This window comes from Gnatocerus cornutus, chromosome 1 (genome assembly GCF_029298725.1).
Source record: "Gnatocerus cornutus isolate USDA-ARS CGAHR chromosome 1, icGnaCorn1.1, whole genome shotgun sequence".
NCBI lineage: Eukaryota > Metazoa > Arthropoda > Insecta > Coleoptera > Tenebrionidae > Gnatocerus > Gnatocerus cornutus.
The window spans coordinates 26,739,106-26,764,832 of record NC_142233.1 but is presented as its reverse complement, the minus strand read 5'-3'; the positions used below and the strand labels follow the sequence as shown (position 1 = coordinate 26,764,832).

General features: G+C 31.7%; 1 protein-coding gene across 1 annotated transcript; it reads right to left on the bottom strand.

Annotated features, from left to right (window-relative positions):
• Positions 1–11,560: 11,560 nt before the first annotated feature.
• LOC148181118 (facilitated trehalose transporter Tret1-like) lies at positions 11,561–12,974 on the bottom strand. Its single transcript, XM_088049735.1, has 2 exons — positions 12,926–12,974; positions 11,561–12,876 (listed from the first exon to the last, which is right to left on the bottom strand). Exons 1-2 carry the CDS (start codon positions 12,972–12,974, stop codon positions 11,561–11,563), a joined length of 1,365 nt encoding a protein of 454 aa, XP_087905861.1.
• Between the last annotated feature and the right edge of the window lie 12,753 nt (positions 12,975–25,727).

Genomic DNA, 25,727 nt, shown 5'->3' with positions numbered 1-25,727 from the left:
TTTTCACTTTAGCCCAGTAGGTAATCAAAAGTTGTAAGTTAAAAAGTGCAGCAATAAAGAATTGAAACGAGGCAGGAGATCCGGCTAATGCAGAATTGTTGCCTTCGATATATCATTCTGAATTCTAGTTTATGTGTTCTTCTTGTTCATTATTTATTATTTGATCAGTTTACATTGCATGTCAAAATATTCGCATAATTCAAGTTACTTAATATGTTGCATACATTTTACACTCTATCCAGCAGAGTTTACATTATTTTTAGTCACATTCATATTAATTCAAAACTCGGATTCTTAACTCTTCTATAAAAACGACAATATTAATTAATACCTATAGTATTAAAAGTAAAGATACGCCGCAGGAATTGGGAGGCAATTTTCGGATCTTGGAACAGAGTCGAAGATTGGCATTATCTGGAGCTTCTTTTATGTAACCTTGCAACGAAGATTAGCGAGCGAAAGGACTCCCAGTTGCTGCTCAGGAAACGATACCTCTTTTTTCGTAATTTATTCGTCACCAGTTTTCAATTTACGTGTCACTTGACTGTCTTCTTTGCGTCCACCGGTTCTGTACTATCAACTGGGAGCTGACCTTCGTTCATTTTTTGTTTTTGCCACTTACACTTTACAGGGACTGGTGAATTGTGAAGATAAAGCTTTATTTTTATCTAGAACTTTTTATCTTTGAAGCTGATATTAAGTTGGCACTTAATTTTTTTTTTTGAAAATAATGCAAAATAAACAGCTTTTCAAAAATGTACCATAACTTGTAATGATTTCTGTTAGCTCTATTTCTAATGCCTTTTGTTTAAAATATTACAATTTCTTGATTTTTCAAAATTTCTTAAATTCTTCATTTTTTTCGTAATATTCCGATTCTTTGATCATTTTTTTTTCATTGGTTAAATTTATTTTCTCGTCAGGTTTTCTTTACATCAAATTTTTAATAGCGTTTGAAACGACAGTACAATATTAATTACTCAAAAGTTTGGTCCTTTAAACAATCAGTGCGATTCTGATTCAACATGGTTCTAAGATAGTAACCCTATTTATTGTTTTTCAAACAATCCTATAGTTATGTAAATATTTTTGTTACAAATTGCTATTCTATTTAAATCAACATTGTTAAATTATAACTATTTATAGTTAAGTGACACTTTGGATCTTGCTATGAACCCAGCTACACCAAATTTTCACTTAAATTTGATAAATTAGTTCCAAAATGTGGCAAATCCAGTAGGTTTTAACTTTATTTATTGTTTATATTTAAAATTAGGTCCTAGTTTATTATAGTGCTCGGATTAAATTAGAATATCGTCATGCATACTCGGGACCACCGTAAGTAATCCGTTTGATATTATACATATATGATATTTATAACACAAATTGGTAACAACATTGTTATGAGTTACCGTGTTAACCATGTTTATAACAACGTCAAATCAGAATCGAATTGTTTTTTTGATATTTAGATTGCTTAGAGGTTTTGTATTTCTTGGACTGTTCTATCTCAAAGTAATTTATTTATCTTTTCTTTTCATTGGAAAACATTTGCTTTGAATAGAATATGCAAAGAATTGTAAAGTAAGTACATATAACTACCTAAAAATTTTCGAATTCTTTCTTGTAATTCAGAACTTATGTACTATAGCAATGGAGTTTGGTTAATGATATACTACGAATATTTATGGGAATAAAAAGCAAAATTCTTCGTCAAAGAAAAAATCGATTTAAATTAGATACGTATGTGTGAGAATAGCATTTGTGTTGCATGCCGAGGTTATTAGCCATTGGCAAAGATTTTCAGACATGATATATGAATATTTCTTTTTCCAAACTGCATTTTTAAACACCCACAGATAAGCATATACGATGAAAACTGGCTTTAAGGTACTTGAAACGGACCGCCCCGTGTGCGTGTATTTTTTATATTCCTTATAAGACTTTGACATCTTCCATAAATATTCCACGCTAAAATTCTTGGCTTAAATTAGTTTATTTTTTAATATAACCATAAATACGTTCAGGTTATGAGTATTGAGTGTTCGACGATCGTTACGACAATTATCTAGGTAAAATAATTACAGGTTACTTCTCTATCTTTATTATCTAATGTGTAGGTAGGTACAATATATGTACCAAGTCTTCGAAGATTTGCGACAATTTCATGGTAATTTTTAGTATATTCTTGTCTTGTTGGTACGCTCGTGGAATAAAGGAAATAAATAAAAATTATGTACCTACCTATGAATAATAACAGTGAATAACACGCTGTTAATCTTCAGATATATTCCAGATACACCCTGTATACTCGTAAAACAAGATTAATTCTGTTTTTATACACTCGTTTATTAGTAGGTGTTAAAGTAATGAAGCTCTGTTCATTGCAGCAAAACATGTTAAAACAGTTAAGATATTCATTAATGTTGTTGGTGTCGCTATTTGGCTGCAATTGGAAGAGAAACACTAAAATGAAGTTCACACCCTACTAAGGCGCTCCCTATTGCTAATATTATTGCAATGTTAATGAATGAGAAAACCAATCGTTACAGAAGATATAAATAATTAATCTTTAAATTGATATTCTCAGAATGTGGTTCGGAAGAAATTTAGGTTTGCGTGATCCACTAATTAAAAGAAAATCAGGCAACACATCACTACCCACACATTTCTGTCAAATTACAAAAAGTTGTCTCAATTGATAACAGTTCCTTTATAAAAAGGGTATGACACACCTTTCTAAATTCTTTTGCATTCGTTTTAATATTAAATTTGGCCGCAGTTTTTATATCATATACCAAATAATTAACATTACGCAAATTAAGAATATTTACGAGATTTAAAACTTCTTTGCTTATAAGTTACCACCGTCAACGCCACCACCACCACCACCACCAACCAAATCCACAGACTTTCTGCTCCTACCACTAAATTATACATATACACTAGACTCTCGATAATTTGAACCTCGATAACTTGAATTTCTCGATAATTTAAAGTTTTTTCTCAGTCCCCTCAATTTCTCTAGATAAATTGAAAAATTGCAATGCATTTGATCTCATCGGTAACTTGAAGTGGAGTCGGGAACTTTTTTTTCCGCCAACACTATAATTTGAAGTTTTTCCTCCAGAACAGTGTCTCATCACATAGGCGTAGAAGAAAAACAGAAAACTCCATCCTTAAAAATTCCGTTGCAGCTTCAAAATCGGATTTTACATTTTTTGACTACCGTCTTTTAATAAAGGGTTCTAGGAAGTTTTGTCATAACATAAACTTGTTTCTTCAGAGAAATTGATAGCTTACAATACATCAGTTTTACGATGTTTCTTAAAAGTGGAGTTAGTGAGTTTCACGCTCTCTTCTCTGATTGGTTTGTTGTTTGTTTATTCTGACCATTATCTGTTTACCTTTATGGACAATCTCATTAAGCCTGTATTAGTCTGCTTTCGTAAATTTGTACTGTTTTTATGTTTACGTCACTGAAGGGCCATGCGCTCTAGAAAACAAGATGCAGCGACACAGTATGATGATAAATATTTTAGCATCCACCTCATAGATCGTTTTGATAAATAAATATATAAATAGCTGTGTACTTAAATAAAATAAACTTTTAATCAAACTCTCGTTTATTTAAACTTTCTTCTCTTTTTCGCTCAATTATTTGAATCGCACTATACAGGGTCCGGCAACACTTGTGTCCACCCCTAAAATCGTGTTTAATTTTAAAGTTAAAATTTTGAAAATTTGCATACGCTCATAGTTGACAAAGCTCTAGAAGCTGACGCAAAAATTTGTTTTTTATGACGGTTTGGTTGGTGTCGCGACGTCTTAGAAATATAATTTTTAGCGATTTTCGATTTTTTGCGGAAATATTCGCGAATTCAATTTTTTTCCAACATAACTGTGATACAAATATCGGAGTTTTTATTTTAAATCTAATGCAAATTGTGTTTAAAATTTGCGAAAAAAACGCTGTTTTATCAAGTTAGTTTTCAAAATTCTAACAGCGCAGTGGCAAACTACGTTTACACCAAAATTTCACAAGTCACATTATTCACTCTTATAAAGGTTAATTTTGATTATCACGGGTATGTTGCACTTTATGGACACCAGAAATCGTTAATTAACATCGACAAATCGACAATTTCACCAATTAAGACTTTTGTTACAATCTAAAGCGAACCAAAAGATAGATGTCATTTGGACACAAGATGTTGACAGATGGGTGTAAACGTAGTTCCCAATTTTGACGTAATAAAATTGGAAACTTAGGGGTCGATTTCAAGTGTGACTTGCGTTACTGCAAATCCCATTTGCAACATAGCAACTCCAATCACATTGCTCATACCTTGGCAACGGTTGCAAATTTGCGTTAACGCAGTGACTTGAAATCGATCCGTTTTTAACTTGATAAAACAGCATTTTTTTTTTCAAATTTTGAAGACAATTTGCATTGAATCTAAAACGACAACTGAGATATTTTTAACACATATATATTGAAAAAAAATTAAATTAGAGGTTGATATCACAAACCCTCACAATTAACTAAAAATTACATATTTAAGGCGTCGCGACGCCAAAATTATTAGTGATAAAAAACAAATCTTTGCGTCAGGTTCTAGAGCTTTGTCAACTATGAGCGTATGCAAATTTTCAAAATTTTATTTTTAAAATTAAAGACGATTTTGGGGGTGGACACAAGTGTTGCCGGACCCTGTATTTTGAACTCTCAACAATTTGAACTTTTTTCGTGGTCCCATGAATTTAAAATTATCGAAAGTCGACTGTATTGTGTATTCATAGGTACACAAAGATGAAGATTGAAAGATGCAAATTTAATTAAAGCGTATGTTTAAATTTAATTTAAAAACATCGATAATTAAAAGACACCATTGGATTGTGTGGATGTCATCATGATATTAAAAAAAAAAGACATGAAACAATGATTGACGCGTCTAGCATTGTTTATCAATTGTTTCCGATGCTTTAAGAATCTCCTTGAAGCACTGTTTTGTGATTTGGTGTTCCTATCAATTATGATATAAGTGGCATTTTCTACACGGTTAAATGACTCTGAAAGTTGATGTTTTCGTACATGCATTCCCGAAAGTAAAAGTCACTAGTGTGATATGAATATATCTGCACAGACCTGTCAAAATTGACAGCTATTTTGAAATACAAATGTAACTCTTAAATTTTTGTCTCAAATATGTAGACGATTCAATGTAAAACAACATGCATAATGATAAAAATGAATTAGTTAGGTTGTTTCTGACAAATCAGTTTTGACAGGTCTGTGCGGATATATTCATATCACACTAGTGAGTTTTACTTTCGTAAATGAATGTACGAAAACATCAACCATTTAACTATGTGGATAACGTCACTTTTTTATAAGGTCGTAGAAAAATGACATTTGGTATAGATAAGAAACGAATTATTGTCGAAATTTATGGTTTTTTCCTGATGATGAAAGTCGTAGGAATAACAGTGTACATAACTCGTCGGAAAGTGTCTTTCTTGCACTCGTGTAATGTCTGCACTTGACTGGCGCCTCGTGCATCTACTTTCACACTCGTTCGAAATTGGTCACTTTCCGTACTACTATACTATACAATACTAAAGCATTGTTTGACAATTTATTCTACTTGTCTTCACCAATTCTTACCGTCTTTTCTTTGATAGTGTATTTCAAAAACACTCTGTATTTACAAACAATCTTTCAGTGAGAATAAAAAGCCGAGTTTATAATTTATAATAAAACTTTAATCAACGATATGCTTCTCAATTTCAAAGGTCATTGAAGATGAGTTTATTTTATTGCTTCATAATAATTAACGCTGTTTGGTTTAATCGAATGTGATTTTTTTCCTGTTTGAACTAATCGATTTGAGTCTAGTGCGAATAAATGTCAAGTGTCGACCTTTGAAATCCTTCTGGCGTACATAATATTCTATTTAAGGAAACCATTTTCCTTTGTTTATATTGTTGTGCGCTTAACTGAAGATAGAGGTATTTTATAATCTTTAACTATGAAGTTACAATTTAAAGAGTAAAATTTTTAGTGTTATCTATAAAGATAATAAAGAAATTTTAGTAAGTAGGAAAAATTATGGGGTTTATAAATTAAATCGCATTTCACCTTTTGCTATTACCTATTACAAAAGAATTGACCTTAAGAAAAGACAATAACCAATATAGGTTAGTTATTGCATTAAATTGCACAATAACTTAGCACCGATTGTCAAAAGTGATCGATTACCATTTCGTGTAAACGCAAACGCTTGGAATTTCTCTATTTCTCGCCGGACTTTTATTTCTTGTGTAATTGCAGAAGCTCAGTCATAGTCATAACCATAACACTTCAGTTTAAAACATCATCTAAAGACAAGCAGATCTTCAGTACCTATTTAATCGAGTACTCGTATACCTGCTGTTGCCTATATTAAGTTCTTTAATAAAGAAAAAAAAGATAATGAAGCTTTTTGAAATAAATGCTCATCCTGTTTAGCAAATGTTATTCAAGAATCTTTCACTAAACATGAGAAAATAATGTTTACTTTTTAATATTAAGTTACTCGGTCTCCACCTATACATTTTCATTGCATCCGTCCCGACAATAATGGCGGCGGTTCTTTATTGATATTGTCGTTTGTTTCATTCAGAATGTCTATCTAAAATTACACAAGCACACAGGGCGTGTTCATAGCGCGGCACGTCATACCAACCAGATTTGAAATAATCAATAATCATCTAACATTATTGAGCAACACAGAAGCTGGACAATCGATGCTTTTAATTTGAGGCTATTAATTTGTTCAAATGTTCTCTGTACGGCGTAGTTCCATTTCATGTTAAACTTAATGTTTCTGTAACAAGCAACAGCTAAGGTCAAGTATTACACAACTTACATTAATCTTTCTTCAAACAATATAATGCCGGTAAAAGTTGCGACAGAAAGGAAAAGTCATAATAAGGGGACTGTTTAAAACCGCAGTTACATTTAATGAAGTTGCTAATTAAAAAGAAATTCCACAAAAAATGTCAGGTTAAATTACATGATTAATGAAAATTAGACAATAAGGATAATTAAGTTTACCTTGTTATGTGGTCTCGGTTCCGGTAATAAAAGACGTTATTTTTGTGTTTTCTTTCTCAAAATGTGGATGTAATTATTGTGTCTGGCAAAGTAGCTCTTATGTCGTTTAGAGAGTCATTAAACTTTTTCATTTTAAATATTTTAATTAGTAGAAAAGCGTTTCAACCTTAGTTATTCTTTTTTATATTAACAGGATTTTGGGACTTATTTATTATTCGAACTCAGGCGTGGGTTTAAACCCTTTTTGTATTACTTCTATCTTCTCCAGTTTTTTTTCCTTTACTTTTCTGATTTTCGTTCTATTATTAAATTCTCTTTCATCATCCTCTTTTTCTGTGCATACAAGGTACAATTCTTGCTTTATTAAACTATTTATTTGTACAAACAAAATTAAAAAATTCAGTTTATTCTGTAGGATATTATGCATAAGGTTTGTGCGATTGCATAAACGTGCAGACGTTTATTCCAACTGTGTGCATGCGTTGCTCGTGAATAATGACAATGAGTAATTAATGACAATAGTACTGAAAAGTGGCGGCTTTGGTGCTTGTTGAAATTCTAAGAAAGGAGTGCTTTATTTATTATAAAAGTGCATACATAAGAAGAGCATTTTTTTTTTATTTTAGAAATGATATTGTTATTTGTAAAAAGTATGTTAGAGTGTAAAGTGGGCCAAATTTGCCTATAATGGGATTTTTGACGGTTTTTATCTAAAACATTTTTCACATTTACCATTTATAGAATAGTGAATACTCATATAGCAATATGAACAGTTCACAAATATTAAATTCATTTGTGCAAAATGTATGAATGTGTAAATGGGGCTTAAGATTTTGTATATACTTAATGTCTAGAGGGTTCTGTCGTATTTGAGCTTTTGTGAAGACGAATAAAAATGTGTTCCTAATGTTCTAGCAATCAAACTTCTGTGTCAGGTGCCCAGTACTCGTGACTCAGAGAAACCAGGCACATGCATACAGCCATACAAAACCAAAATTTCAAAACGAAAAGTGCTTAAGACAAAAGATAATCGAGTTAAGACAAAATTACGGTAGCCAATCACGATCGCTGAACCGACGACGGTCAGAAGTATTGCCAGGAGTTTCTTATAATTGTTAGAACACGCAAAATAGAGAGTACTGTTGTCCATTTGTCAGACAGACATTACGGTCCTGTTTCCTAGGAAATTGAAATGGTCTTTTATTTCACCGCCATTCTACCTATGGAAAAGCTTTCGAGATTGGCTTTCAGTTTCCTTGTTAGACTTAGACAATTTTGGTTTAAATTTGCAATCTATATTGATGTCGGCACTTTTTCTTGCTCTCTGGGTCATGAGTTCTGGGACACCTATGTAATATACAGGATGTTTTTAAAATACACTACCAAAGAAAAAACGGTAATTGGTGGAATCAATGGTCAGAAAATGTTTTATGTAAAAGTCTTTTCGTTTTCGAGACAAAATAATAATTAATCGAATATTTGGTCAAAATTTTCAGTTCGCCACTGGATTAAAGATTATAACTATGATTGCATAGCAATAATCCAAAGTTTCTTGTCTTAGGTCAAACTCCCTAACTCGTTTTTCTTTTATTGGGCATAAAAGCAATTTTGGGTAGATCTAAAAAATTAAAAAAAAAAGTTTATGCTCCATTTTTTTCTTACATTTTTTCGACAATTATATTCTACTGCACATAGTTCCTTAAATTGTTCGACTTTGTTGTTTCGTTTAATAAATTATACTGTTTTATTGTTCCCATTACGGTTTCTATCACTTCCACGAAATTAATTTTTGCATCTGTTGTGATTTCTTCTTTTGGCTGCTTATTCAGTTCTTGTACATATCTTCTTCTTCAACTGGGTACTTATATCGTGGGAATATTATATTATATTTTTAACATTTTTGTCTCACCCAATAATACTATCCGATTCAAATGTTTTATTTTTATTTTTGATGGTTTTTATTTTTTTTTTCCTTTTGCGATCTTATAGATGTGCAGCTAGTTTTTGTATTTTGATATTATTGATTTATATTTCTTTTCAAATAAAATCTAGGTGAAGTGGGCTACTCAGAATTTTTTCTTTGTTCAGTTTCAACAAAACTTTAGTATCCTTGAGAACATGTATACAGTATGTCCCCGGATTGAGTTCACAAGAGGAAAAAAAAGTTTATTTTCCATTTTACAAAAAAATGACAAAGGAATAACATTTTTTGCTTATTTCAAAACAGATAAATCTGCAATTAAAATTTCAAAATTATTAGTTTCTACTCTTAAAATTAATTTTTTCATTATTTTTATTTATTAAATTTTGTAATCGTATTTAAATAATAGCAGGCTGTGGATTTACAATATCAAATAATGCGTTAAAGATCAAAGAAAATGTACCCAATAATGTGTTATCATTAAAAAATTCGAAAAAAAAATGCAATTGCATCCTTAAAAATAATTGAGAAAATTCGAAACAGTCTTAAAGAATTACGAGTTAGAATTGAACTATGTGCTAAAACAGGTAATGGGTCAATCAAGTAGTGGAAATTGGTTGAGTTAAGGAACAAATTTCATTCCATTGACATTTTTTGCAAAATTAAAAATAAAAAAGTTCTTCGTTATTTTTTGTTTTTTTCGATTTTAGGAACACAGCTTGATAATATTAAAGTTTTAATTGAAGATTTATTTATTTTAAATTAAGCAAAAAATATTATTCCTTTGTCATTTTTTTGTAAAATGAAAAATAACGTTTTTTTTCCTCTTGTGAACTCAATCCGGGGACATACTGTATACTTGAACATAACCTTAATTTGTAATACAGGATGTTATGGAAATGAGTACGCAAAATTAAACTGGGAAAAGGACTCACCATTGCAACAACTTTTCTTCATAATTGTTTTTCGAAAGCACATTTTAATTAACCTATTTTTCTGCTCCATATTTTGACAAGTCGCCCACCATTCAAGAGGTATAAAATTAAAGAACAAAAAAGCATAATAATAATAATAAGTTTGTTTTCTGGTTTTTGCGGAAGTTTTTTTATTTTCGACTGTTGATTCATGACCGGATAATTTTTTAGTCTATGCATGCGAAACTTTAACATTTATTAGTATATTGCAAACAAGACCATTCTGGTCAAAATTATTTACAGGAAATCTGTAAAGCATTATGTTCTTGAAGGCACGAAAGTTTTGTTAAAATTGGATGAAATAAAATTAGGATGGCCCCCACTTTACACTTTGAATTGTTGCGCCATTTTAATCAATTATTCCTTTTTGGTAACCACTTCTAATCGTAATTTACTCTAAAGTGGATTTCCAAAACTGTATCATCAATTAATCTCAATCACACCTACTTTTTATTTTCGTTCATTGACTAAATTTAGTTAAAACAACTTTTTCCGAATTTAACGGAATTCCACAGGTTAAAATATTTATGGTGTAAGTAGGTACTTCTTTATTTGGTACATTTAAAAAAAACAAATTGTTTGTATTGTTCTATTTAGCCATGTTTGTGTTCTACATTTCTATTATTGTCTCATTTCCTACACGTGTCGATGCGAAAAAGTTTTTTTGCACCTATTTGGTCTTGTTATAGCATTAATTAATGAATTAATTGGCTGTGGCTCATTTTTAGATAGAAAACGTATGCGACAATTAACCTAATTTGGAATAAAAAAAGTCAAATGTTGAATACATGTTAACCGGCTATTATCAATAATTCTTCTTTCCACTCTATAATCTAATCTAAGTTTGTTTCCTTTAATCTGTAATTATACAAAACTGCTGGTTTAAAACACGTGAATTTCACATTATACCTACCTGTGCTGTATAACTTTTTCTTGCTAATATAACGTAGAGTAACTGTGCTTCGATAAAAACGGTAAATTTAAAGATTTTGAACGTAAAATGTACTTTTTCGAAAATAAGTACATATACAGATAAATTAAAACAACGGCTTCTAATACGAAATATCTTACTTCACATAATAAAAATGCCAGAAGCAAATTTCAAACCGGTCTACAGTCTGCTCAAAACATATTGCTTAGTAATTATTCAAATTAGTTTAGGTTGTTAATTACTTATGTGTAAGCAGTATAGAATTCAGTCTTATTTTTAATTAATCATAAACGTATTTTGCATAATGTTATCTTAAACAAATAACCCAACACAAATACCGACAACATCTGCAGACTAATTACTTTTGCAGTAATAATAATAATTAGGGATCTTTGATGGGAATATTTCTTTCTGTTGAACCGGTAAAAAATTAAACGTACAGAGGATGTATGTATATGAATCAGGTTTAAAATTTACATTATTATTTTTATTTTGCATAATTATTTAAAAGCATTTTCCAGCCGCTTTGCTGCAGTTACTGCTAATTTACATACAATTTTGTGTTTTATTGGTTGCATAGAGCCCCACCTGTATCGGCTATTTGCATATTACTGACTGTACAGTTTTTTATTCAATTATTTATTTAAGATTGCTTGGATTTCATTAAAACTCTTGGCTTTGGTCTCAAAAATGAAGAAAAAAACGAAAACCTCGAATATAATAAGACAGCCCGAAAACAACCAAAAAGATCCTGCCATTCCAATTATCTCTGACAAAGACGCGAAGTACCGCGTCATAATAAACCCCATTAACGAAAAAAGCGAAATTAGCAGTAAGACAGCTTTTGAGACGAGATTCGGTGGTAACAGTTCTGATGTCATTGGCCAGGCTAAGGTCCCAACACCAAATTTATAAAATAGCATGAATATCATCAGCGATACAATTGGTAACCACTTTATACGCGATGTATCGTGCCCATTTTCATTCAAGTAAAAATAAAGTCCGAGAACAGCTTCAGAAAAAGCAGATCCTGCTGCACTAATTAAGAGGAAAGTTCTTCTACCACCTTTATCGTTGAAGAGAGCGGATAATACTGAGGCGGATAATTGCACGGAAGCAATGATAATCGGGCAAAATTCTGGTGGAATGGAAGTGTTAGCGGCGTTAAAAATTGTTTGCATGTAGGAGTAGTATACATTGATTCCGGCAAATTGCTGGAAAATGGTTAAGACAACGCAATAGGTAAAAGCTCTAATGTTGCTTCGAGTTCTGAAAATATCTAAAAACGAGCCTCCGTCTCGTGACGAAAAATTGAGCTTAATTTTTTCTAATTCTTCTTGGAGTTGTTTGGTTGAACGTCGTCGAAGGTAACGCAAAGAATACAAAGCTTTTTGATCTTCTTTTACACGAACTAAGAAGTAGGGAGATTCTGGGGCACAGAACCAAAACAGAGGAACATATAAACACGAAACTGATGCAAGCACAAGATTAAAAGTTCTCATAGAAACGAACGGTCCCAAACTAAAAGCAAATAAAACGCCTGATACTAATGAACAACTACATGATGCTATCAGTAATCCTCGATTTCTATCTTCAGCTATTTCGGCTAGGTATAATAAAGTCGAGAAGAACGTACCTCCAGTTCCCAATCCCATTAAAACTCTTCCTACGTATAGAAGTTCAATACTACGAGTGAAAGCTGCTAGGAAAAAAGCAGCAATAAATGGGACCATTACAAGTAATGATAAAGTCTTTTTGCCAAGCTTCTGCGCAAAGAATCCAAAGGTAATGGCACTGAAGATTGCTCCCATCGAGTCTAAAGATCCGATCCAGGAAGCTTCATTTTGAGTAATTCTTCGTCCTAATGGACTCTCATTTTCTGTTTGTAGTTTTGGGATAACCGGCGAGGACCATCCCGAGGACGTACCCACAATAAATGGGACAATGTTGGCTACAAGTAAAAAAATAGTCTAAAAATAATTTATATAATAATAACAAACCGGTGAATGCTGCCAAAAACAGGTATCTGTTGCCCACGAAAAATCGCATTTTTTTAAATAATATTGGTACGTTCTGAGGTTTATTACGCAATTTATGAAATCTTATCTTTTTATAATGGATAGACTAGACGACAATAAAATGTGTTAATGCTGCTTCAAATAATAAGAAATTCACAGGTACGTAATTAAAATTTTTGGAACTGGAGTTCCTTGATTCAAATAAATACGAGCTTTTCAGGTTGATGGAGGCTTTTAAATTTGAAATAGAGATTGGCAGCGCTGAACTGTCATCAAGAACATGTCAACATTTTCGCACGTTGTAAAATTGTCAATTAAAGACGTAATTTGAGTTATCAACAGATTCCAAAGTTCAAAAATAAAAATTCATGAAAAATACATTTTCACTTGTTCTGCGAAGCTGCTGATGACAACAAACAGCTTATTAGGTTTGCTAATTGCTAAGAAATCATGTAAAACTTTTAAAGTATTATAGAAATATCATTTCCTTATTTTGATCAGGTACATTATATTTAATTTGGGAATAAATCTTCCGATGTACGTAAAAATGACTAGAATCTAATATAACCTTGTTGAAAGCAGGCGTTGACCATGAAGCCAACTACCTCATGGCCATAACTTCCCAAAAGATGGTACCGAAATACTTTTTTTCCGCTCAACAATAACTAAGGTGTAACTACCCAAATAATCACTATATCATCATGTTATTCAGACATCAAAATTAATTGACTTAATAATTGCCCAATTACAAATACACAACTGCGCGAACTTCCGTAATTATGACTATTCTTATCAGTAACTACGTCTAACAACTTAATATGGATTTACTACTTTTTTTCTTATAATGATGATGTTTTGAGAAAAAAATTAAAACTAAATTATTCACTGTCGACGAATTTGCAGTGTTATTTATTATTATTAGTTTAGTTTGTACTTTATTCGTTTCATCACAAAATCGTTCTTGGGTGAACTATACATTAATTATGACTTCTTATTAAGTAATGTCTGAATTTAATCATCTGATTCATGTCTACGTAATATTTGCATCTTTAATAATATTTTAGGACACAGCCTTGAAGATGAAGGAAGTTGTTTCCTTGTACCGTCATAATTAATCGTTTCGTGATACTCATTAATTGAGAATATGAAAAAAATAGAAAATAGTAGTTTTAATTATCAGTTAGGTAAATAGACTCTTTTGATTTAGTTGAAATCTTTCCGTATGTAGGCGATTAGAAACATGTTATTACTTGGTACGGCTGTAGTAAATTCAATCTTATTATTGCCTACTGTTCTGAGACAGTTTAATAGTGATTTTATATTATACAATTAATTATTGGAAAAGAGCGGAACGAGTTTGAAAAAGATATGTTAAAGCCCTTAGCTTTATTTTTAATGGGTTTTGATTTTTTTATAATAAAACCCTTTTCACTTATCTCTTCTAGATTCTTTACATTCTCCAACTTTGCCCTAGCCAATTTTCGGCTGTTTCGACCATTTGGTTCTTCAGTTTTTTAAAATCATTTCGTTTTTATATTTGCCAAATTTATGTAGTCGAACTTTAAATTGTACTTTTTTCTACAATTGCTTTAAAAAGTTAACATTTTGATCGTTTTTTTAATAATTTTGAAATGACATTCTTTTAGACGCAAGTGCGTAAAAGTGCTATAAGAGTGCGTACAAGTATGTCAATTTAGAATTGAAATTGTAACTAAGCAATTGTTTTGTACCCCCGTGATTTATTAGATTTCATTAGATTTATTAGATTTCACGAGTTCTCAAATTCTAATTGCTGAATCCGCGTAAAAACTTTTTGTGATTGAATCCGCACTCCAAAACCATAATTACCAGAACTGTCACTATTTGTCGTCAAATTTTGCATTTTACTGCGATTGTTGAAAATAATCTTGTTTCTATTATTACCGTTGAGCAACTTGTTACAAAAATAACTACATATTAGGATTTTTAGAATTTTAGGTTATATCACTATTTCCATTCTTCAATGTAAGTATGTATATTTACTTATTTTTCATGGTTTTCTCAAAATTTCCTGGTTTTATGGGCATTGCAATTTTTCAATTTTTTTAGTCAATTTATATTATTTTAATTTTTTTTTTAGATTTGTTGAATTTGTTATTTTTGTTTTCTTATTTATTTGATTTTCTTGCAATTTTTTAATGATTTGGTTTCTGTAGAATCTTTAAAGATTGGATTTTTAAGAGATTTTCTTCGAAGTTGAATTTGATGTGTAGTAGATTAGTTAGTTCTATGCTTCTTTATAGAATTTTTAATTTCTTTCTAGACATTTTTGTTTCATTGTCTACCTTTGTTTTTTTTGTTTTTTTCTTTGGTCTTGTTTACATTTTAGGGTTTCTGTCAGGAAGGTTTAAACCCTATTTACTGTTTGAATTCTTTAGTTCCTTTTGATTCTTAAGTTTTTTAGATTTTAAATTCTAATGTCTTAATGAACCTTTTTAACTTTTGTCAGCATTTCGTGTTAAAGTGTTGTATTTCACGTTTTATGTTTTGCCTTTTAAGGGAAATAAATTGATTAGATTGTTTTTTTTTCAATTAAGATTTAACTTGTGATTAAACTATTGTTAATTCTTCAGTATTACCATCTTGGTGGCAATTATTTGATTGTTATATACATTAATTTAAAAAAAAAATTGTAGGTTATCTTTAAGTAAGTTTATTATTACATTTATTTTTACAAATCAATTCGAAGAAGTTATCTAATTATCATTGGTCGCTTATACAATAGAGTTATTAGAATTGTGCATGTTAATTATTGTTTTGATTAAACACAAGTGCAGAAATGTGAAAAATAATGAGATTTCTTCATAGTATCGATTCTTATTTTAATAAAAAAATTGTAATCAAATTGCATCATGCACCAAAAATAATGGCAAATCTTTTGCAATGTTTTATTTAACGTGTGATCCCAATGATTAAATGTACACTCAAAAGTGTGTATTCTGTTTTTTGAGCAGGGAAATTGGTTTTAGAAAATCTTCTGGTCATATTTCTTGTATTTGTTGATACGTTCTTTACACTTTACTCCTACACCAACTTATACATATAACTGGGGCAGCAACAGTGTGATTCTGATTTTGTTCGCGAAGAATTTTTTTTTTTTAGTTTTTGTTTTTTAGTCGTTGCGGCGTGGTATTGAATCGTGTTGTAGAGCTACCTACCTCTCTTTTTGTAACCATAATTATGATAAATTCCTTCGTTGTTACTACTATCATTACAAAGATCAAAATTTATTCTGCTAATAAGTTTTAGGTAGTTCGCATAATCCAAATGATTACTTAGGTGAAAATTGATTGCCAGCGGCAAACTTATTTACATAACAAATAGCTTTGTACCTAATGAAACTTAAGTTTTTTCTCATAGATCCACCATCTATTTAAGGCAATCTACGCCTTGGTTTGGAATTAGTACTCGCTTTTTGAAACACCTGCATGTATAGATCAAAATTTAAACAAAACCTGCAATTTTCTTAATTGCATTGGACTTTGAACTACAAAACTTCTTTTATTAGCTAATGCCTTGTAAAAAATTACCACACTTAAGTATTTCGTAGAAGTGCAGTTCCGCGAAGCAAAGCAACAATTGCCATTTGACAATAATAAAGAATGGTCGGAAGTATCTTCTTGTTAGTTTAATTCGGCCGATAACGGCACTTGCTGTAATTTTATGCTATCACTTCCTTGCATCGGTTGCGGAAACGCGTGCAGTAGCGATAACTGCGTGCAATACCTACCATTACATCGGCAGGAAACGATGCAACGCACCCATCAGTTCCCTATGGTGGCGGCGTCGGTGGCGGTATTATATACATCCGTTTGTGATAACGGTAAAGACGGGTTTCCTTCCTCGGGTCTGCGAGGTCAGCGAGGCCGATGTCGTTGACTATGATATACCGCGCTACTCTGGTTACAGCTGTTAGGTACTATAGCTGCATTTTGATAAGTCCACCTATACACTGCTTTGTTCTTATTTAAGCTGTTTATTATAAGATGAATCGTTGGTGGAGGCGACCACATTATATAATTTTTAAATGGTTCGTTTAACATAAGAGTGGCTCGTTTTGTAAGAAGACGTATCCACATTGTGCGGGAAATGCTAGTGTAACGTATGACGTATAGTGTGGGCAATATATTATAAAACGCATCATGTTCTTATTTATTACACAACTTCATAATATTAAAATGAGAAACTATATAATAAATAAAGACCTTCCACCTACACAACCAGTAGACTCGGATTTTTCAGGAATTTTACTATGTGCAATGTGCATGCGATGATTGACCGTAAGGTATGTGCATGCTAATTCTTTGCCAAAAAAATATTAATGCTCTTCATATAATTGTTGCAAATTGTTAACTATCAACATATTCGTAAAGTTAAATGTGTGAAAAATTTGAATTTGGGATCATCTTCTTTTCTCACGGAACACTAGACTTGGTAATGTGTCAAGCATGAAATATTCGATGGAATTTTAAATCGTGGGTTGGGCTAAACATTTTTTTACCTAAAACATATATAATTCTACAGATTGAATACTATTGGATTCTTTTGTGCTTTTTCATGTGATCATGCACCTAACATTGCTAACTGACCTATGAGCTCGTGAAATTTTTAAAGTTACCACAACGGCAACATTGCAAGGTAATTCCCTGGTTGCGATGTCTTATTGAATTACAATTGCATATAAGTGTCAGTAGTACCTATACCTTGTAGTATTGGCCGGCTCGTTCGCCAGACTTACGCCCAGTAGATTTCTTCTTCTCAGGAGTAATTTACTTTATTTACTTCTGCACCCTTGGTGAGCCATTTTTCATACCCCGGCACTGCCAGAAATTTAAAACGGATCAGATCGAAGACGAGAAATGGTCAAGAAAATAAAAACGAAAAGTTTGGATGTATGAAGTACTTACAAAGGAAGATCTAAGCGACGAGAAAACCGTTCTTACGAAATGCAGACATAAAACAGGAAGCAAATAAAAATAATTAAGGCAGATGAGAAAGAATATGATTCTTGAATAACTGGAAGGAAGATCTAGATAACAGCTTTGTAGAAGTTTACAGTAAATACGATCTTCTTGAAGATGGTGTCATTACGAGGACATCAAAAAAATTGACAAAAATAAAGCAGACTAACAAAATAGGAAGTGAATATGCCATTACTATCATGTTTAAAGAAGAACCAGAGGCTAATGAAATGAAACAGAGCAAAACACACGTTACTGAAAACTTGAGAAACCGTCTTGAAGCTATAAGAATTTAAAAATGCAAGGGACGTCAAGGAAGGTTCTTTCTATACAAAGATTTTACTTTTACGAAATACTAGAAGAAAATTTTCGCCCAAGGAGCATTGTTTATCGCATGCGCCGGCGATGGTGAACTAACTAGACTTCGTTCGCAAGTTCCAACCTAACTTTATAAAATTGTCGAAGAAGACTTTCTCCCGGGCAAAACTGGATAATGAAACTAGTCAGTTATACTTAAATAAAATGCTCTGCTATGTAATAAATGAGTCCCCTTATTTTTAGTTATTACACTAAGCGGTCTCTGCTCACTTTATTCATTTTATATCAATCATAATTATGCAAAAATAAATTAGGTAAATATGTATCATGGCATGCTGAAACTTAATTGAACCACAAAATATTGACTAAAGATGCGAAACTCATAAATGAAAGAACAAACAATTGGTTAACTTTTGAAATATAAACACAAATCTGAATGTAAAGAAGTAGTGTCAAGTTCAAGTTCACGATATGCTTTCCATAAATCAATTAATCCAACGCATTATGTTCAGTTGTAGTGAGAAGTTATTGACCAAAATTTCGAACAAATAAATAATGTAATGGCTACCCTGTTTACTTAATTGCTTTTCTTACAATTCGTGTATGTAATAATTGACAGAAATTAATTAGTCGTAAACAAAAGTTGATTAGTAATTAAATATTTACGCAATGAGTGCGGAAAGTTTTATTTGACTTGACAAGTTGACATATTCCGGAACGAGCCTTAAGCGACTTTAAAAAAAAATTGGGTGTGCCGGTACAATATTTTGGAACCATGCAAATAATAGTTTATATAATCTATTAATATATCTAATTTATTCTCGTAATTTTGCTGCCCTAAAGAATCATTTTGTATGCAACGCAACGTCGACATAAAACTTGGACTATTTTTTTGAAATTCCGTTAAATGAACCCATAGCATCGTATTCCCCGAACGATAGATCCAGTCTTGTAATTATTCTCTGTATTCCCTTGTTACTGTACTATATGACATTAGCATAAATCGTGTAACGAACTAATTTAAATTGTTGCAAAAACTTTCAATTATGTGTAATCAAACTGTCACAGTTGGCGCCAAATATGTAAAACCTTCACACTTATCCAGTATCCATATTCGTATAATTAGATATGATAGCTTCAGAGTCGTCTAAGAAGTCTTATAATAAAGTTTGAGATTTATTACTCCGAAATATGTAGTTTTTAGTTCGAATGATAATAATGAGAAATCTACGAATTTTCTTGACCCCTGAAATTTCTTTCAAAAGTGTTTTCATAAAGTCCCCAGTTCTAAGGTCAAAAACGATTAATTTCGTCACGTCTATATTTCCTAGCCGGACTCACCTTGTTCACCAAACAATGGGGGCGGCAACTTCGCACCTTGGATGAAACTTATCCTTCACCCGCCAATATTCTCGTGTCATTCTATGACCTACTGATTGTATGTCTTATACCTCAGACTATCCAAACATGTCAAACCTTGCTTGAACTAAGTGATAACTAACCATTTTCACTGTTTGCATTTCACCCTCCCACATCACTTTTTTCTGGAGGCAAACTTTGAGCAAACTATGTATTTACCTGTTTAATGATCGATATTCTATTTCTCTGTCGACAAAGAGAAATTGTAATATTAAAACAGTGTTTGTGATGAGTAGAGTTGATAAATCACAAAAGTTTTATGAAAAGTCTTCATGCTCTTTGGGGTTAACAGAATTGTAATGTACAGGGCGTTTATTTTATCTCTCACGGCTAACTTTTTTGTGTAAGCAACACACTTTTTGATCCACAAATCACTTAGTTTTAATTTAAAAAAAAATGCTAAAACTAAAAAGAACTGGAAACAACTTCAAGAAATTAAGGCAAGATGCAGCAAAATATGGGCTAAAGATGATCGAACTAGACGAAATACCTGGAAATGGGGACAAGCATTTCAGAGACCGAGAATTATCAACTAAAAATGGAAAAGTACGTGAATTTTTGTACCTAGGAGCAACAATAACAAGTAAAGCAGAAGAAGGAAGAGAAATCGAAAATAAGATACTGAAGGGACTTTGAGTGAAGTTGCCTATAATATGTACAATGTGTTGGTTTTGCAAACAATTTAGGCATGAACTGATAAAATGGACACTTTGAATGTAATTGAAAATAGTAACTTTGGTTGTTCTTTTTTTGAGATTTTATAATAAGTAATCGATTTTAGAACTATGGATTGGATAATGGAATCTGGATTCCCAAGTTAGTACTTAGACTCTATGATCTCTACAAAGATTTAGACTTTTCAGATGCTTCCAGTATTTGTAGATTTTAAATTTTGAAATTTTCAAATTAAACTGTCTAAAATTGTTGAAGAATTAATTGAATTCTGAAGTCTATTAAGAATGCAGAATTAGGTCGGCTTGCGTATTTTGTTCCTTCTATTGCCATATTTAAGATTCCCATCGTATCCTGAGGGAAAAGATAACGTGCAGGGTGACCAAAGTCGTGCATCTTGTTTTAGCGTTTTAGCAAGTAATGTCTTTGATGTTTGCGTGGGTCGATTAAACTCTCCCATCTGTTTTATTAGCCACTATTGCTGGTTACTGGTTTCTCTATGGTGATGTATAAAAATCCAGAATAATCGTAGTTACAAAGAAATTCGTTTTGATTTTTCTCCACCTGAGTCTGCGTCTAAAATTTAAAAGATTGAGATTAACTGACCTGTCTTTCGAAGCAGTTAATTTTTAAGTTAGGTTAAAGCATGTTCATTGTTGTCAACGCTTGTAACTTTAGTTCTTAGACAATTTGACCTGAGGAGATCGTGCAACTTTTTTCTAATAACAGAACATCGTGTGGCAAATTATGTCATGTCATAACCGTAGCGGTTTTTCTCAATGAGGATTAGCCACGGTCAAAAGCCTGCACTATAGTTCTTATTTCTTGGTCAGCACGGCCGATAAACGAGAATCATCGTTATATCTAGTTTTTACATTATCCAATATTTCAAGTAAAGAAGGTAACCACATTGATAGGGTTTTTAACGTGAAACATTATGTTTTTCAGTAACAACACATTTCTTGTAATAATGGAGTAAACGTTAGATGTAGGTACACATAATACCCATGTAACTCAAAGTTGGAGTAGGTCGATGTTCGACCAACGTTCTGGTAATTGGTCGCTGTCGAAACCTAACAACAAAAAATAGCAAAGGTACTTTCACTGATTAGAGATTTTATTAAGATTTATTTAAATTAAATGACTTGTTACGGAAACATTAATAATGTAAATGGGTACATAGTTCTTAAAGTGTCGCAGTCTCTCACGAACACGAACAGAATGGTCACAACGCGAACAACTCTCTATGACCATCAAGCAAATTTTCGTTAACACACATTATAACTTGAAAAAAAAAAGAAATGTTGTTCACACATCGTACACTAGAAATGAAATTATATGCCTCTAAAAGAGCTAGCATTTGCAATTTGTTCCCTGTCATTAAAAGAGAAATTATTTGTCATAAAATGTTGAGATCGTAAACCTTCTTTGATCTATGTGTCACGTAACAAAACAAAGTTGCATCTATCTCATGCGAAATCAATATGAAGAGAATCAAGAACATGTTTGCCAGGAAAACAAGTTCATCGCTCTAGAAATATTAAGTTATTTTATTACAGTAGTTACTACTACACGTATTAATGTAGTAATCTTTTAATTAGCACTTAACAGGTTTTCATGCAGATTAGATTTATAAAATTTGAAAGAAAAAATGTCCGTTTTGACGCTTTGAGCGCAACTTTGAAACAGTCAGACGCGAGCAAAAATGAAACTCTATTTTCCAACGTTCACCACAAAGAGGTTTGTTATTAACGCTCAGGCATCTGAAGGTGGCCGTTAACACAATGCGTTATTATTAATTTTTAAAATAAAGATTTTATGTGGTTTCATTACCAGCTGATAATAAATCTGTAGCTTTTATGATTAGTCGTTAATAACACCTAAAAATTTATACAAAATCTTTCGTGTTAATCATCTGCGAAACATGAATTTGTAATCATTCGTAAAACAAGTTGCTTGGTTTCTTGGTTTTGTAACCATTTGGTTAATTTTAGAAGTTCTTTGTCCAATTCTTCTTGCAACAATTTCAAGTGTTATGTGCCCACAATGTATTCAAACAATGAGTTTTTACCACGTTGGGGTGCACCGCAGATAGCGTGTATAATGCGACATAAATGATATTTTACATCTGTCGTCTAGAACATAGCGTAAATTTATATTTTCTGGGGAATTAACAGAGATAAAGGAAATTTAACAACGCTTTGATCTTTATGGTGCTTCTTCTATTGTTTACACACTTTGGAGTTACTCATTCAATTAGAAAATGTTAAACAAGCCATAAGTATTATTATGTGCATTCAATTTGTTTATATTAAGTACTTGGAATGTTTAAAAAAAGGAATGCATTTTAGTATGGTCGAACATGCTTATATCACTGCCTGCTTGAACAAAGGAGTAAAATTGAATTTTCGAATTTGGGAATCTAAGACCCCGTATTTTTATCTGTTGTAGTTCTAGAGATAATGATACTGGAAATTCAGGAGCTTTAAATTTTTTGCAGTTTGGCGACTACCCAAAAATATACATCAATCGAAAAAGCAGCTCGAAATTTATGAACTGATCAAATCGTAGTTTACAAGTGGTAGTCAAAAAAACAAAAATTCAAAATTTTTGATCCTTTGAGCTAGAATTTTTTTTTTCCAAAAAACCTCACTTTTTGGATATCTGAGGGCGTGACACACTGCGTACATTGCCTAAATATTTTATTTTCTACGGACGATAAAAATAATGGTGAGAACGCATTTTTCCCTCTGTCGTAGCTTCAAAAATATTACCACAAGATGGCTACCTTTTAAATTAAAACAAAATAAATTTTTGGAATTCGGGATATGTGAGATCGGATTTTTAGCAAAAAATTGCCAGAAAAGTGTTGGCGCAATCTCCATATTTCTATCTGGCGTAGTTCCGGAGATATCGAGTTGTAAATATTTCGGAGCTTTCCTCTAGTGACAACCCGAAATTTCAAACGCCTTCAATTTCGTTGTTTGTTGACGTACGTTAAAAATTGGCACACTTTTGATTTTTGCTTGAAATTCTGCGTTAAATGAGCACAAATAACTTGAGTTTTCTTCACAAATAATTGAGATATTGACCGAATTAGGTTGTTAGACGGTGTTTTTGGGTTCATTTTTAAGAAGCTTTTTCGGGTCGAAAACGACGTTGAATACCTTTGAGTTACATATCAGTCGAAAGAGCAACTCTAAATCTACCACTTGGGTAACCCTCAGATCGGTATCTCAAGTGGTTTACGAGGGTTGTTTAAAAAACTAAAATTGAATTTTTTTCATCGTTTGTGTTTGAAAAAAATTAACTTTTATATTCTGAATAAGTAAGAACCAATTCTTAGCATCAAAAGTGCAAGAAAAACGATGACGATAACCTCATTTTTCAATTTGCCGGAAATTTGGAGCTGCGGATATTCAAAAAAAGACTTTTACTAACAAAAATGCGAGAAAAACGATGTCGAAAATTGTTGATTATTGAGGTGGTGGTGTTAGTGCTAATGGTTAGTATTGATAAATATTATTTTTGACCATCCCCTAAAATTCTCATTAAAGAAATCTCTTTAAGTGCAGTGTACTAGTTTTTGAGCACAATGATTTTACAAGCTCAGACAATCTATTGTTTATGGTCACTTCAGCTTAAACCGTTAATAGCTAATACAAATTATACCTGAGCATAACGTTTTGTACAATTAGAGCTTTTTGTTGTTATCAAGCTTCATCTATTGCACGCAACAAACAAAATTCCTCAAGAACTGTTAGTCGAAAAACAATGGGAGAGCAGCCTTTAAAAAAAAATAGTGGTAATTATTTTAAAATTTATGTGCTTCTGATCATTTGCTGTAAAATAATATACGAGTATAATTTAATTTGTTTTGTTAAATTAAAACGACCGCAAATACCGCACATTTTGAAGGGAAATCTTTTTTTGAACTTCACATTTCAGCAGCGGGTTGCCAAAGTCTAAACATTGTGTAACATTTTTTTTAAATTAGATGGTTATGTGAGAATGCAAAAAATTGTTTACCATTCACCAAAATTGTTTACCAGTTCATCAGATATAGGCCGAAGAATTTATGGTTCTGAAAAAATTAAAAGATGCGAAGAATTTTGCTAACTAATTTTGTTTAAAATCGGTTTTGATCTCAAGATTGAGGAATTTAAGGTGTGATTTAAACGTATCGGTTCAGAATAGTATATTAGAGTCAAAAAAAATTGTCTTGGGCTCTGGATATATTGAATTTCTTGTATTAAATTTCGGATCTTTTCACATTGTTTAGATTTTTTTACTTCTAAAATGTATGGATTTTTTATTTTTGGATATATGTACATAATATCTTTTGTTGTATTTTATTGATTTTACGACTAAAAATTTAAGCTGCATCACTACGGAGAAAAATTTAATTGTTTTTTGTTAAACAAGCTATAAAAAATTCTAGACAATAAAATAAACGTGAAATCTGTAAAAAAAGTAACTCAAATGCATCCAAAACTATGTTCTAAAATATTTATAAATGAATCTGTAGATGGTAAAATGTCTGCAGACTCTGCTGATGAGAAACTAAAATGAAATCTATTTTTTTTTTTTTTAAATAATAATTCTGTTCCACTTAGTTAATTTCTTATTTGAACTAGATCAGAAGTTTTATGTTGTTAATGTTCTTTCGTTTTTTAGAATCGTCTATAATTGAAAGTTGTGATAATTTTGTTAAAATGAGGAAATTAAAGAAATAGATATCATATTATTTGCATGCAGCTTTGGAAAGTGGTGTTCATAGATCAGATAAATTTATAAGTAATAATACTGAAAAAGATTAACCACAAAATAAAGTTTGATCATTCTCTGGAAACCACACAACGCCTGACTTGCTTGTATGCTTGTTAAATCTTAAAATTTATTAAAGATCCAACAACATTAACGATGATTGTCATGACTAGAGTGCTAATTGAAATATTAATAAAAACGTGAACATAACAGTTATATTTTTTATTTTATTGTACCATTATGAAGATTATGACATGTTAATTTAGCTTTCTGTATGAATGATGGAATCCCATTAATATTTTTTTATTATATGCTGAAACTGAAACTACATGACGCCAAAAAATCCCAAATTTCCAAAACCGGTTTGGTGCACCTTGCAATTGGCCACTTTTGCACGCTCCACGTTATTACACGGTCAATTGCCCTTTGTATTTGAATTTAGAATGTCACTGCACATCCGAGAATCTTGCAGCAATAAAAAGCTCACGACAACAAAAGCTATGTGTACCGTGTCCTTTAACAGGTCATCTCCATAGCACTTTTTCCGCCTCCAACGCTAACTTTCCAGCAATTAGCACTGTTATTATGCAATTATGAACCGATTCTTG

Excerpts from the sequence above, each read along its gene's own strand:
- LOC148181118 (XM_088049735.1), bottom strand. The coding sequence starts at position 12,974 with ATGCGATTTTTCGTGGGCAACAGATACCTGTTTTTGGCAGCATTCACC. Across the intron at positions 12,877-12,925 it reads GTTTTTGGCAGCATTCACCG|CCAACATTGTCCCATTTATT; the intron begins GTTTGTTATTAT and ends TTTTACTTGTAG.